The sequence below is a fragment of the Arabidopsis lyrata genome, assembly GCF_000004255.2.
Source record: "Arabidopsis lyrata subsp. lyrata unplaced genomic scaffold ARALYscaffold_1, whole genome shotgun sequence".
NCBI classification, from domain to species: domain Eukaryota; kingdom Viridiplantae; phylum Streptophyta; class Magnoliopsida; order Brassicales; family Brassicaceae; genus Arabidopsis; species Arabidopsis lyrata.
In genome coordinates, this window is record NW_003302555.1 from 25,784,689 (window position 1) to 25,798,964 (window position 14,276).

The 14,276-nt window shown below is 36.5% G+C and overlaps 4 protein-coding genes and 1 long non-coding RNA gene across 5 annotated transcripts; 3 read left to right on the forward strand and 2 right to left on the reverse strand.

Annotated features, from left to right (window-relative positions):
* The first annotated feature begins 65 nt into the window (after positions 1–65).
* On the forward strand, positions 66–2,104 carry LOC110224458. The gene is made up of 4 exons (XM_021010537.1): positions 66–159; positions 1,369–1,437; positions 1,541–2,004; positions 2,063–2,104. Exons 2-4 carry the CDS (start codon positions 1,401–1,403, stop codon positions 2,102–2,104), a joined length of 543 nt encoding a protein of 180 aa, XP_020866196.1. The 5' UTR covers positions 66–159; positions 1,369–1,400.
* Positions 2,096–3,735, forward strand: LOC9330267. Its single transcript, XM_021011060.1, has 3 exons — positions 2,096–2,397; positions 2,482–3,090; positions 3,329–3,735. The coding sequence occupies exons 1-3, from the start codon at positions 2,104–2,106 to the stop codon at positions 3,641–3,643; spliced, it is 1,218 nt and encodes a 405-aa protein (XP_020866719.1). The 5' UTR covers positions 2,096–2,103; the 3' UTR covers positions 3,644–3,735.
* Positions 3,736–4,868: 1,133 nt separating this feature from the next.
* On the reverse strand, positions 4,869–5,999 carry LOC110224646. Its single transcript, XM_021011091.1, has 2 exons — positions 5,200–5,999; positions 4,869–5,118 (listed from the first exon to the last, which is right to left on the reverse strand). Exon 1 carries the CDS (start codon positions 5,772–5,774, stop codon positions 5,205–5,207), a length of 570 nt encoding a protein of 189 aa, XP_020866750.1. The 5' UTR covers positions 5,775–5,999; the 3' UTR covers positions 4,869–5,118; positions 5,200–5,204.
* Positions 6,000–10,562: 4,563 nt separating this feature from the next.
* LOC9327590 lies at positions 10,563–12,032 on the forward strand. Its single transcript, XR_002329147.1, has 5 exons — positions 10,563–10,896; positions 11,186–11,348; positions 11,436–11,545; positions 11,653–11,706; positions 11,787–12,032. It is a non-coding gene; the product is annotated as an uncharacterized LOC9327590 (long non-coding RNA).
* Positions 12,033–12,368: 336 nt separating this feature from the next.
* LOC9327591 (probable carboxylesterase 5) lies at positions 12,369–13,574 on the reverse strand. Its single transcript, XM_021011073.1, has one exon. The coding sequence runs from the start codon at positions 13,520–13,522 to the stop codon at positions 12,563–12,565; it is 960 nt and encodes a 319-aa protein (XP_020866732.1). The 5' UTR covers positions 13,523–13,574; the 3' UTR covers positions 12,369–12,562.
* Positions 13,575–14,276: the final 702 nt, after the last annotated feature.

Below are 14,276 nucleotides of genomic sequence, written 5' to 3' on the forward strand. Positions count from 1 at the left end.
AAAAAAACATCTGTTGGGAAATTCCTCTGTCTTCTCTCAATCGTCGCCGCCGGCGATTCCTCTGTCTTCTCTCAATCGTCGTCGCCGGCGATTCCTCTGCCGTCTCTGTGTCTGGCGCCGTCTTGCTTCCTCTTGATTTCAGCTTGAAGCTTCCTATTGGTTCGTCTCTCTCCTCTGTTGTCTTCTATTGGTTCGTCTCTCTCCTTTCTTGTTCTCTCGATTTAGTGTAATTTGCAAGAGTTTATTTCAGTTTGCATGTAGATTTGTTAATTTCTTTGAATTCGTGTAGTTCAGATTTGAAGTTTCAATTTTGTGAGTTTTAAAATTCCAAATTTCAATTGCATGTAGATTCCTTTGTTTGTTTTGTTCCTAGATTCCTTTCATGCGTTTCAAGTGTCACAACATCAATTATTGATTAAGTCTTCTATCTCTTTGATTCATGTTAATGTATATGTGTTTGTGAATCTCTTTTAAGACGCAACTGTAAATTTTGCAATTTAACATTAGCTTATCAGTTAGCAATAGCTAGCTATGGTTTTTTCTTAAAAAATTTCGGGTAGAGGAATCATTGGCTAATATCTATCTAAGGTTAGAAATAAGATTGATGCCAGGAAAAGAAACGCAGATTACTCTAATGGTCTAGAAAAAATTGCTCTTTCCATTCTCTTTCATTGTCATAAGAACCTATGTATACGCTGATCATGATAGCTGTGTTATAATTTCTGATCAACTAAACAGAGCCAAAGGTATACAAGCTAAATTGAAAATAAAAGCGTGGATAGCAATAGCGGATATTTGTTATGCATTGTGGTTTTCGATGGGCTGAAAGAATTTGCTTAGGCATGTTTTGCTTTGCTAGCATGTAAAAACGATAATTTAGTTTGACTGAGTTACTATGATCTATATATCCATATCACCATTGCTTAAGAAGGGAAACTGCTAGACTGGAATCACATTGTTATTTTTTCTGACGTTGCTTGAGTTTGAAAAAGGCTTAGCTTGAATCATTCTTTGATCTTAAAATAATCTCCTCAAACGTAGGAGTGTATTAGTTGCTCTATATATTTGGTTATGTTCTTTGAATTTGTGTTACTCGTTTAGAGATTTCAGTTTTTGTGTTGTAAAACTCCAAATTTTAATTGCTAATTGATTTATTAAGTCCTCTAGCTCTTTGAATCATCTTTGTGTATAATCTTGTAGATGTCTCCATTTAGTGAGATATACATGCCTCAAACTGTGATAATGGAATATGTAAAAATTTAGATTGAGGAAAGATTCACGTTGTTTAGGGTCTTATTTTTATATCAAGTGTTTTGTCTCTTAATAACTTTAAATATTTGATAAAGCTAGTTTGTTCTCTATTTTCAGGTTTTGGATCTACATTACATCAAAGGTTATCAATGGAAAACAATCTAGGAAGCACGAGTAAGACATCAGGTACTTTAACATACTAATTTTTGTTTGCTAACTGCAACTATGCACTATAATTAGTCATCACTGTGAATGGTTTTATTTACATATGTTTGTTTTTTATGTGCAGCCACTACTAAGGAGTTTCCCAAGCTCCTTTTCGGACATGGTAAAGAGCCTGAAGTTGAGAAAATTAACAACAGCTGCAGATTATCGATACTTAGGAAAATCAAGGATGCTTTGCCACTAGAGTATAAGAAAGTGAAGTCTGATCCTCTGTTTGCACAAGTCTTCGCCATATACGAAAATGGTTTACATTATTCGGGTCGTCTGGTGCACAGCCTAATGTGTAGACAATTGGTAACAAGAAAACAACATGAGCTCTGGTTTGTGTTTGGAAACAAGCCTCTCCGATTTTCTTTGCAAGAGTTCTACGCAGTGACTGGGCTGAAATACAATGATGATTTCAAGTATGATTTAGATACTTGGAAAGATGATAAGGGGTTTTGGAGCAAGTTGCTGAAAAGAGAGGAGAAGATATGCATTAAGACGATGATGTCTACGCATCTAGGAGTAGTTCACAAGTGGGGTAAAGTAGATAGGATTAGATTTGTCTATTTGTGTGTGATTGCTGGTTTGGTAATTGCGAAAGATGAGAAGAAAGCTATTCCAGTACAATACATCAAATTGGTGATGGATCTTGAGAAGTTAAGGGCGTATCCTTGGGGTTTACATTCGTTTGACTATCTTGTCGAGTCGATCACAAACGCAAAAAAGGACTTGAAGAAGACTAAAAGCTACGCCCTTGATGGTTTCTCAATTGCACTACAGATATGGGCTATGGAAGCAGTTCCTAAAATAGGAGGAATATTAGGAGTGAAGCTTAACAAGAACTTGGGAGCTTCTCTTAGATGTTCTAACTGGAAAGGGGCAGCAAAAGTTTCTTATCAAGAAATTATCGAATTAGAGACAGGAATGACAGCAGAGGTTAGTAGCTTAATTTTCATACATATATACTCAACAATTCATATGGGTTTGCTGCATTTCTGATAAGTAAATATTATTCTGCAGGATATTGTATATCCATACATTTCCATCACAGGAAATTATGATGTATATGAGTCAGTGGATTTCCTGAGGCAAGGTGAGAACAGTGATGTTGCTTTGAAGAACTTAAACGCTTTGATAAGAACTGGTTATGATTTTTCTGACTTTGAGTGGGATGCTGTTGAGAGTCCTGATGTCGAGGAAGAAACGATAGATGAGGATTTAGTAGAAGATGGCTATGTGGAAGGTCAAGGTGAGATACATACAAATGACAAGGAAGAGGCGAATGTCACTGTTGAAGGTAGCCTACTCTCTGGTTTGCAGAGTAATGAGCATGAAATGGCGACAAGTTCAAAGAAGAGAAGGAGTAAGGACGGTGACCACGGTGCACAGACAAGGAAGATGAAACTGTTATGTCAAAGAGCTCCAGCCGCACCACATGGTTTTGATGAAGAGATGAAAACATTCATCAGAGAAATGTTTGAAACTTCTTTCAAGCATTTTGGGCAAGAAGTAAGCAACAAATTAGGAAAGATAGAGCTAGATGTAGCAACACTCAAGAAAGCAGTGATCACTATGGATGAGAATTCGAAAAAAGACAAGGCACCACCATTCGGTAATGGTCAACCAGTGGTACGTTAAAAATAATAACCAAAGCTTCTGTTGTTGTATTTTAGCATTGTATGACATTGTAATTCTGTTATATGTTTTGTGTTTGTAGCTTTCGTAAGAAGTAAAAACTTATGTAAAACCTTGTAATTAGGCTATTTAGTAACTTATGCATTATAATATTTAAAGGCATGTATTGTAATTTCAGACTTAGTTATTTTGTTTGTTTTTGTTTTGATATTTACATTGACTGTCTTTGCAGGACGATAATTGTCTGTTTCATGAATTATTCACCCGTCCGGGTGAAATAGACCTTAATATGGATTCGCAAGATCCAGATTTTCTGCAAAAAGAAATGGGACATCTTTCTCAAAAATCACAAGCACCGGGTTTTGATCCATCACAGGGTATATTTTCACAAAACCTCGAGAAACAACAGCGCAAAGACGACAATGCAGAGTTTATGGATTGGAATGATAAGGGTGATTCGGGTAAATATGACGCTGACGCGGTGTTGGTATACTTACCTGAAGCTAGATGGACTGCTTTTGAAGCATGGTTTAGGAACGTAAAGTAAGTCCTATGATTCTATTTTTATATCTTTTAAATATACCTGATTGTATAATTGTTTATTCTTTTTGTTTTACCTTCATTACAGTCGTGATGTTCCAAAACTTGGTCCATCTCATCTAACTGATGCACTATTTAAGCGTCTGATTGATCAAAAAGAATGGCTAGGCAACGATGTAAGTTTTACTAATTTTTTTTTTCATGACTGATTATGTATTCATTTCGATAAATACTAACTTGTTTTTAAAAATAATTGCATCGCAGGAAATAGATGCAGTACTGTACTTACATCGGGAATCCACATCTTTACGCCGACTGAATTCAGCTCGTGTTGGGTTTATGAGTTGCGAGTTTAGCGCGCGAATCAAAAACGAATACCCAAAGTTCATGAAAAATAAAAAGACCCACAAATGGGATAGTCGGCTTATTGATTTCGTCACCGGTGAGTCCCCATCTCATGGAAAGACGGGTAAAAGTTGGGCTTTGGATTTCAACAGAATTTACGCTCCGGTAAACGTCAATAATAGTCACTGGATTTCTATTTGCGTCAACTTTGTTTTAAGAACTGTTGAAGTCTTCGATTGTTTCGGCAACAACAACAGAAGAAACGTGGAAATGTTTGCATACATCATCCCAAGGATTGTGAAAGACGTGCACGGGAAGGTATATGGAAAAGTCCCTCTATTGACACAATATGAGATAATAAACGTCAAGGTGCCTAAAAATCTGAACACTACTATGTGTGATTGCGGAGTGTATGCATTGAAACACATTGAGTGTCATATGCTTAATCTAAGCATGGATTTGATAAACGATGGGAACATCAAAGAGGCGCGCATGAAGATTGCTGTAGACCTTTGGGAGGCTGCTCATGATCCTATCTTAATTGAGCGAATGAAGAACTATAAACCTCCACATCAATCGTCGGATATCCTTGAAATTGATTGAGATTAATTAGCATTATGGTGTTTTTTTTTTATCGTGCAAACAGATTATGTCCTACTCTTGCGACATGTATTTTGTATGACCTTTGTTTTTTTTTTCCTAATTATTTAGGCGTTTTATGAAAGTGAGTTCCTTGAGTTCGTCTCTAAAATCTCCTATTAGCTCGAGCAAGATGATTTTTTGTTCTCCACTCCTTCTTGTGCTTATCTGTTTTATACGTGTTCTACTCATGTATAATTTGATCCATTACAAACTTGATTATGAACACAAACATTAGAGACAAACGCAGGAACAAAAAATGATCATAAGTAGAAGTGAATCCATAGTTCAAAACTAAACCACAAACTTAACTAATACTGAATCCATAAATCAAAACACAAAAACAAAAATATAAGTATAAGTGAATGTAATACTCAAAAAAGCAAAACGAAAATTATTAGAATAAAATCAAAAACTAAGAACTGAACCCCGCAACCTCCCATGGTAGTGAATCGGAAAAACATGAAGCTGCTCATAATTTGAAGTTGCTTTCTAATCCTGTAAATTAAAAACAAAACCGTTAGCAAAAGACAATTTTTAAAGTCTCTATTTAAGATTACAACCAGTAGTTAGAAAAACCTTAATCATATAGCTATGTCACATGTTGTTCGATTATGGCCTTCTTTTCCACAACGACTACACCTATGTCTCTTTGACAATTGTGATTGTTGTGACGCTTTTATCTTGTCTTCAGCCGTTTCATATCTTCGTTTTCTTCGTCGACCAGGTTGTCTTCTTGTTTCAGGTGGTAACACAATTGCAGCTGCAACCTCCTCTGGGACACGCCATTCTTCTTCGGGAACACCAATTGGATTAATAGTTTCCTCGTATAACGATCTCCAAGTGGCAGTGGTATACACATCATCAGCATATGGGTATATACACTTGCCTATCGCATAAGCTCCTTTTATAGCGTGTCTACAAGGAAGTTTCCCTATCTCAAACTTCCCACATGAACATGTTCTTCTTTCCAAGTCAACGACGAAGTCGAATCCGTTTGCTTTAACCTGTAATCTGTTACTAGTAATCGGATAAACTTTAAAAAATTTACCTTTCTCTATTCTTCTAGAAATCTTTTTCTCCACCTCAATAGTCAACGGATCTTTTTGCTTTGCACTTAATACTCTTCGCTCATAAAACCAACGTGTCAACATCTCCCTAATGCTGTCTAACAAAGGAATTATCGGATACTCTCTAGGTGATCTCAAAGCAGAATTGATTGATTCTGCAGGGTTGTTGGTGTTAATGTCGTATCTAAATCCCGGAAAGTGGCAGCGAGCCCATTTTTCAACATTAGCATCGTCTAAGTATGCACCAATCGCTGGACTGATGTTGCAAATATCCTCGAACAACTTCTCAAACTGAGTAACTCTATAGGATTTAGACGCTTTTACAACCATACCAGCCACACCCCTTCCACTGTGATATGTAATAACATTACCGATCAAGTGGTGGATGCAAATACCATGGGAAGCTAACGGATAGATTTTTTCAAGCGATTTACTGATCGACAAATGCCTATCTGACACAAAAGCTAAACCTTGATCATCCGCTATGAGTGTCTTAAGTTGCAAGAAAAACCACTCCCATGATGCATCATTCTCAGAACGAGCAACGCCAAATGCGATTGGATACAAATTAGAGTTACCATCTACGGCTGTAGCAACCAGAAGAACTCCTTTGTATTTACTCTTCAAAAACGTACCGTCAACAACAATCACTTTCCGAATTGACTTGTAAAACCCTCTAATTGACTGACCAAAAGATATGAATAGATATTGGAATCTACCATCACAATCAACTTCATAATTTGTATACGTACCGGGATTAGCTGCTTGTAGCATGTACAAGTATTTTGGTATCTTACCATAACTTTTCTCAGGAATTCCTCTGACTTCATTAACTGCATACTCACGAGACTCCCACGCCTGCGAATAATTAAGCTCGTGTCCATACTGTGACCGAATAAGATTGATGATATCATTCGGTTTAGGTCCTTCCAACACACCTTCATAATTATGCATAATGATATGTCCAATCGTTTTTGCTGAAGGTGTTCGACAGAATTTACTTTTCTTGGAAGGAGCACATGTATGGTTACCCACGTACTTGTTGATTTTTAAATACGAAGACCGCTCTAAACGCTCAGCTCGAAGTCGCCACTTGCAGCCAACATCTATGCATCGTATACACCACAGTTTTCTATCAGACTTTGTAATCATGTAGTCACAGTTATACTTCATCGCATACAATTCCATGGTTGACTGTAACAATTCTTTGCTTCTGAAATACTGACCCTGGCTCACACAAGAATACTGTGACGACGATCCGAGTCCGTGACCAACAATAGCATTTTTTGGAGTTTTGAAACTATCGGCATTCTTTCTAGTTTCTTTCACACCCCATGATGACAAAATATTGTCGACATTAACATCATCATCTCCATCGTCGACATTAACATCATCATCTCCATCGTCGACATTAACATCATCATCTCCATTACTTGCAGCGTCGGGTTCCTTATTCAGATCGAATTTTTCTTTATTCCTTGTATCTTTATCTCCACCATTGAACGTCACACATAACTTGATCGTATTTTTCCTTTTACAGTACGAAAGGAAATTACTAACCTGTCTGTTATTCATCATTACAACAGGAGGACAATCCAAGCTAAGATCCGTGGGTAAGTAACTTAACTCCACATCAACTGTACTCTGTTCTATTCCATAGTCTTCTGCAACAATCGCTTGTAACTCTTCAAAAGTTGTAGTCGTTTCCAAACTCAACAATCTCCCACGATTTTTTTCATCAATGATAAATCTCCACTCTTTCTTGTTATACAATCTCCACACACCACTCCTTACATAGATGTACATCGAGAAATCGTTGATCAAAAAAGGGAAAATTTGAAGGAAAACGTGTTCTTAGCTTTTTAGAAACGAAAGTGGTGGACTAAGACGTGTAGGATTAAGACGTGTAGCTTTTTAGGGTTTAAAAAACGTTTTAGGTTTTAATCTTAGTCTAAAAACCGTAGATAAAAACTTCTACATCTTGTAGATCGTAATCTAAACAATTAATATTCATTTAAATCGTAATCTAAAAAAAATATTTTATTTCCTTTTCTGAATATTTACTTTCTATATTTAGAGCATTCTAAAAATTTCAGAAAATCAAATCTGCAATACCGTAGAATTTACATTCTAAACGTAGATTACAATTTCTAATTATGGCAGAAGATGTAGAAATTATTAGAACGTCTATTCTAAAACATTTAGAACATAGAGGAAAACGTAGAATGCATGTTCTAAATATTTTAGATTATTGATTTTCGGATTTCTAAAATTCTCAGAACATAAATCTAATCTGAAATATGTAGAACATGTACAAAAATGCAGAATACACATTCTGAGTTTCGCAGAACTCTAGAAAACGTGTTCTACCAAAATTAGACGAAACTTTATCTATCAAAAAATCAACTTTTTGTAAACCAAATCTAAAAAATTATACTTCAAATCACCTCTACTCTTGTATATCTACCTGTTTTTATGATTATTTTTTTTAAAAAACAATTAAATTAGGGTGTAGGGGTAAAATCGTCCAAACTGACAATCTCACAAAAAAGGTGTATATGGACAAATTTTTAAGTAGATATCCCTTATTTCCAATTTTCCCATAATATATATGGACAGACATATATTCTTAATACATAAATATTCAAAATGTTCAACAGAAAATTACTTGACCTCAAAAATAAAAGAAAATTATTTGCACTACTTGTTTCTATAAAAAAAAAGTTCAGCTATATTATTGCTGGGTTTATAGGGACGAACACAAAATATGTCACCCACCCTCTTTTCTCTCTCGAGTTTAACCTAGCCGCTGAGAAGAAAGTTTCATTGTCGTCTCCGTTTAGGCCTCTCCGGCCTTCGGCGCTCCTCGCCGTAGCTATGAGAGGGTGGTTTAGATGCTTTATTTCGTTTCTCCATTAGTGCTATCGTGTGAGAACCGAGAAGATCAATGCTAGAGCAAGGCATTGAGAGAGAGGAAAAAAAAGTACTATGAATGACTTGCTCTAGCATCGATCTTCTCACAAGTTAGCACTTAAGGCCATCTTCAATGGCATATCAAGGGGGGGGGGGGGTGAACTTAGCTTTTTTTAATCCCAAATAATGGCTTGTTGGGCTTAAGATCAGCCAGCCCGCTCTCATCCTGGATCTGTTCTTCAAGGAGTTGCGGGGTGACGTGGCGAGTTTCTATTGGGCGGAAGAATTGGGAAAGGAAAGAAAAATTTCATCGAATAGATTCAGCGAATCACAATCTTCAACATCTGGTCCTTCCATGATGCGGAGGATTCCGTTTTCGTAAAGATTAGCCTTTTATCCAATCTTTAGGGTTTTAATTTTCCTTTCTGATTTTGGATTTCAATGGCGCTTTTTTGTTGAAGTCTGTAGGTATAAGCCTGTACCCCTCTCATTGAGTTCTCTCTGTACATGTCCTTGCCGTTCCACTCAGAGAAAATCTCTTCTTCTTCCCCATTTCTCTGAAAAGTATTTGAATTTGCGTCTCGTCGATCCCAAACCATTGTCTCATTCTCGATGTAATTGGATTTCTGTTAACCGGAGAGTTATCACGGCCGTTGCACGAGCTGAATCAAATCAAATTGGTGATGATGGCAACTCAAAGGAGGTAACTTTATTCCTCTTTCTTACATTCATTCTGTTAAACCTCTATAGCGTCTGTGTCTGAGTAGGAGAGAGAGAAGTTTTATCAGAGGATAGGCAATTTTAGCGTAGTTGTAAAGTTTCCCGATGGTGTTAGCTTAATAGTACTAAAACTCGTGTTAAGAACTTGAGGTTTTACGGGAATTTCCATAAAGAATCGTTCTTGTGGATTGCTATGAAATGCTGAGAAACTTATCTTGGCATTGCTGCAACTCTCGTCTGTTTAGGAACACGGCAGAGATCAAGAATTGCAAAATGTTGAAGAAGATTCAAGTTTCGATTCTCAGGAGCAGAAGTCTAGAAGCCAGTTTAAGAAAAGAGTAGTTTAAGGTGAGTCTTGTTCCGCTTAACAGTGAGGGGGTCATGAGATTGATATGGAATCGAAACTGAAGTTTCAAGGTGGATGTGATATATGGATGGTGAGATGTGTTTGCAGTGCTAGAGATGATGATGGTGAGAGAATGATAGCATGTGATGTATGTGAGATATGACAGCACACAAGATGTTGTGGGATTGATGATACAGATACTTTGCCTCCACTTTTTGTTTGTTCTAATTGTTGTGAAGAATTTGCAGAGCAACAGAAGAAAGTGTTGCAGCCAAAGTATGAGTTTCCAAGTGCAGAGAATGTGTTTCTGATTGAATCAGGTGATGATTACTTTGGAGGAGATGAGAGATCTCTTGGTATGATTTTTCTTGAAGAAAACTTTCTCTTACAAAACCCCTTTTTGGATCAAACATTGTGGATAAATCAATTCTTTTGTAAATGAAACATGATTGTATATGATTTTGTGTTGTTTGATTGTCTCATCAATCTGATACAAAGGGAGAGTTTTTATAATTGTAATATGTTTTAAAAGTTTTTTATTATTATATTATTAAATCTTATGATCTTAAACATGTTCTTCCACTAATCAAACTTTTTAACAAAAGATCTTAACTACTGATCTTACATTTTTTTAACAATATTTTTATTTTAAGAATACCCAAAAGTGATCCCCATTGAGGATGCTCTAAGAGTTCCTTGGTAATGCTGCTACAACAGTCAACAGGGAGGGTGGCTACTTCATTGCACTTCAATACATATAAGAGCAACAACAATGGTGATCCTTAGAGGGCTCTAAGCCTAAGTTTTTTAAAATTAAAAGCCCAAATTTAAATTAAAACTGATCTAAAACGCAAGAAACGATCCTTGTTTTAGAGTTTTTTGGGCTGATAAGAGGCGCTGACGTGGCACCGAGATTGGTTCGTAAATGTGAGAAAACAAAAAAAAAATTCCTTTTCCGATTCATTTTATTCTCGAGACTCTCTCTCTTCTCCTTGTTTTCTAATTTCTCCGATGGCGAAATTGAGAGCAAATCGTGTTGTTCTTCATAATCCGGCGTCTAGGTCATCAAATTGGAAGAGAAAGGTGAAACAAAGTCGTAACCAATCATCCGTGATGATCAGCTCTACTGTCGGTGGTCACCAACATAAGTTCGGTGGACCAAATCAGTGCGTTCGGCAAATCAAATCGGATAGTTAGGCGATTCCATGCTCCAATCGCTTAATCACGGTATGAATCTAACTGTTTTATTTGTTACGGTATGATTAGATTAGTGTTATTAGATGTTATCGAAATTATGGTTTTTGAATTGAGATTTGATTCTGGGTTTATCGAAACTAGATGTTCTATGAGTTCTGTGACTACGGTTAAAACATTTGTTGGGTTTTCCAGAAAACTGAATACCTTATTCAACTTTGTTCAATGTTAGTGATTGTTTATCTTAGAGTTATTGTCTTTCCATGATTTGGTTGCTTTGTTCTTGTATGTTGCTTTGCTTAATTAGCTATCACTTTTGTAGGTTTTCAGAGAAAATTTGCTATCCAAGGATTTTGTTAATATCCACACACCGAAACTCTTGGCCGGTAGTAGTGAAGGAGGTTCTGCTGTATTTAGGTTGGAATACCAAGGACAGCCTGCTTGTCTAGCTCAGTCTCCTCAGCTTCACAAGCAAATGACAATATGTGACTTGCTGTTAATAATCTAAATTCTACTCAAGTGTTTTCTAGTCTGTGACAGTACTAGTGCTAATATTTCTCTTGTTTCTGCAGATAATGGACCTTGTGGACGAGTTATTTGTGTTTATATTCACTAGTTTAAATAATAAATGCAAAAAGGAACTTGAAGCTATTGGAAACAATACCCATTTAAACCTTTGAAGGTAAACCATATATATATCTGCAGTATCATGATGAGCAGCAAGGAGTAACAGAAACATAGTTGTCGTATCTTTTTGGATTCTGATAATTGGCGCTAATATGCATGCAGTTTCTTGAAAAGACATTGAGGTTAACGTTTGAAGAAGGGGTTCAAATTCTTAAGGTATGACTTGTATTTTCTTTGTATTCTATCGTTTTTCGAATGGACTATCAATAATAATTGTAATCTTGATGTGTTGACAGGAAGCTGGTGTGGAGATTGATCCTCTTGGCGATCTAAACACTGAATCTCAGAGAAAACTTGGCCAACTTGTACTGGAAAAGTAATCCATCACTTATTTTAGTTTTCAAAATGATTTAGTTATTTATCTCAGAGTTACAAAGTTGTTAATTTAATTTTTTTTTTTTTTTTTTAAGAAACCCACTTAAGGATTCTACCATTGGACAAAGAAAATTTTAAGGATTCATAAGAAACTCTTAATTTTAAAATTGTCATAATTTATGATTAAAAAATGTTTAAGAGTTCTTTTAAGGATTCATCCATTGGGCTTGCTCTAAGTATATAATTGATCAATGGCGAAAAAAAAAAAAAAATTGTTCAACGACATTTTGCGTATTTCTTTTTTGACACCAGAAAAAGACGATGACATTTGGTCTCGCCCTTCGTGTCATGGTACTTATTGATACACGTCGTGTCAATCGAGGAGAGAAATTTCCTGTGGACATTTAAATTGGACCATAGTCGCGTATGAACAACCTTTTTCTCAAAGATGATTTCCCCCCTAAGAATTTGTAACAACATTAAAAAGAAAAAAAAAAACTAAATTAATATCTTACACAATTTCTATTAGGTGAAGAAAATAATAATACAAATTTAACAGGATCATATAACTCTTACACAGTCTGAAATTCATGTGTGTTTACGTCTTAAAAGCAAGATTACATAAACTATAATTAAATTCAAAATACCACACTTAAAATCATCAACAACATTTACACAAAAAAAAAAAAAACATTCATCAACCAATAATAAACTCGACAAACTTCTTCAAGAATCTCAAAGCCTTATCAGAACTAGGTTTCTCCAAATGAAACACATGTCCTTCACCTTCTTCCTCAACCACCTCCACAGTTCCTTTCCACTCACTCTTCTCCAGCTTCGCCGCATAAGCCAAACCTTGCCTCACAAACACATCTTTTCCGGCCACCGCAACCAAAACCTTCTCACATCCCAATCCAGAAAAATCCGACCCGGATCCGTTTACATTAAACAACGGATCATCCGTTCCGTTAACACTATTCGGACTCACGATTTTCTCCCAAACGTCCGCGATTCCGATTCTCGTTTCTCTATCTTGAACATCGTATTCATCAACCGGATCTGTTCCCCAGAAAGCTGGATGAACAACACCAATACCTTTGATTTTCAGATCTAGATTCTTCTCTTCACCAGCTTTCATCGCCATGTGATGTGATATGTTACCGCCGGCGCTATCTCCGGCGAGAAAAACTTTATCGAAATCGGCGTGTTTGTTAATCCAATCCACAGGACCAGATCCGTTAGAATGAGAGAAGATCCATTGAATCGCGGACCATGCATCTTCATACGAAGCTGGAACCGGATCTTCCGGTGCACGACGGTACTGAACCGAGACGGCGAGGCAGTTAGCGGATTTGACAACTTCAGTGAGGTAATTGTGGTAGATTGGGGAGAAAGGTGATTCGATGATCCAAGCTCCGCCGTGGATGTAGATAAGTAGAGGGAGTTTTTCACCGGCGGTGAGTTTTGTGGATTTGTGAGGGAGGAAGAGACGAACGGAGAGGTTATGGTCCGGTGAGTATATAACGTCTTTTGAAACGACGTCGTGTGTTGGATCTAGCGACGCAGGGATGGTTTCGGTGCCCATGAGTCGTTCGACACGACCGTCTTTGTAAATCCGGCAGAAGGGAGGAAACTCAGAGGCGATTTCAGATTCCATTGATTTTGATTATTATGTGAAGAATGAAGTTGGAGTTGGAGTGAGACCATTTTATTAGAGTCAGTGACTACTTTAAATATATACTTTTAAAATGAATATTATTCTCTGCATTATGCGACGCGTAGCATTGAGAGTGGACACGTAGCCTTTTTCTGTGTCTCTTTCTAATTGTGTTTTTATTTTTTTGGGGGTAAATTAAGGATAATGACAAAAAGAAAAGCAGATGGATTCTTCTTATGGAAGGTTTTGATTACTTGTAAGTTACAACAGCTAATATGGGCCAGATATTGATTGACAACTATCTTCAAAGTTCAAAGGACCAAATCTTTCTTGTCTTGACCTTTTTATTGTTTCAAAAATTCTGCTATTTCAAGGAATAAATCATTAGAAAAATTCTTTCCAATAGTACTTTATTCAAACATTTAAATAGAGTTATGAATAGTATTGTTTAAAATACAGTGTAATACTATTCATCACACTATAACACTTTTTTTTATAAGAACAAAATACTATTACAATATGGGCTTCCAACTCAAAACCAATTGGCAATAAGTGGAGTGACTCATATCCCTTATATATTACTTAGGATCCCTTTTAACTTCCGATGTGGGACATTATGTCCTAATACGCCCCCTCGAGATGATGGCTCTTTGACCATTAATCTCGGAATGTTCGGACTTAGATCGACGGCATCAATTTTGGGTCTTGTCGATGATTGGGCCATTTTTGGGTCGGATCGGATTGGACATGTGTG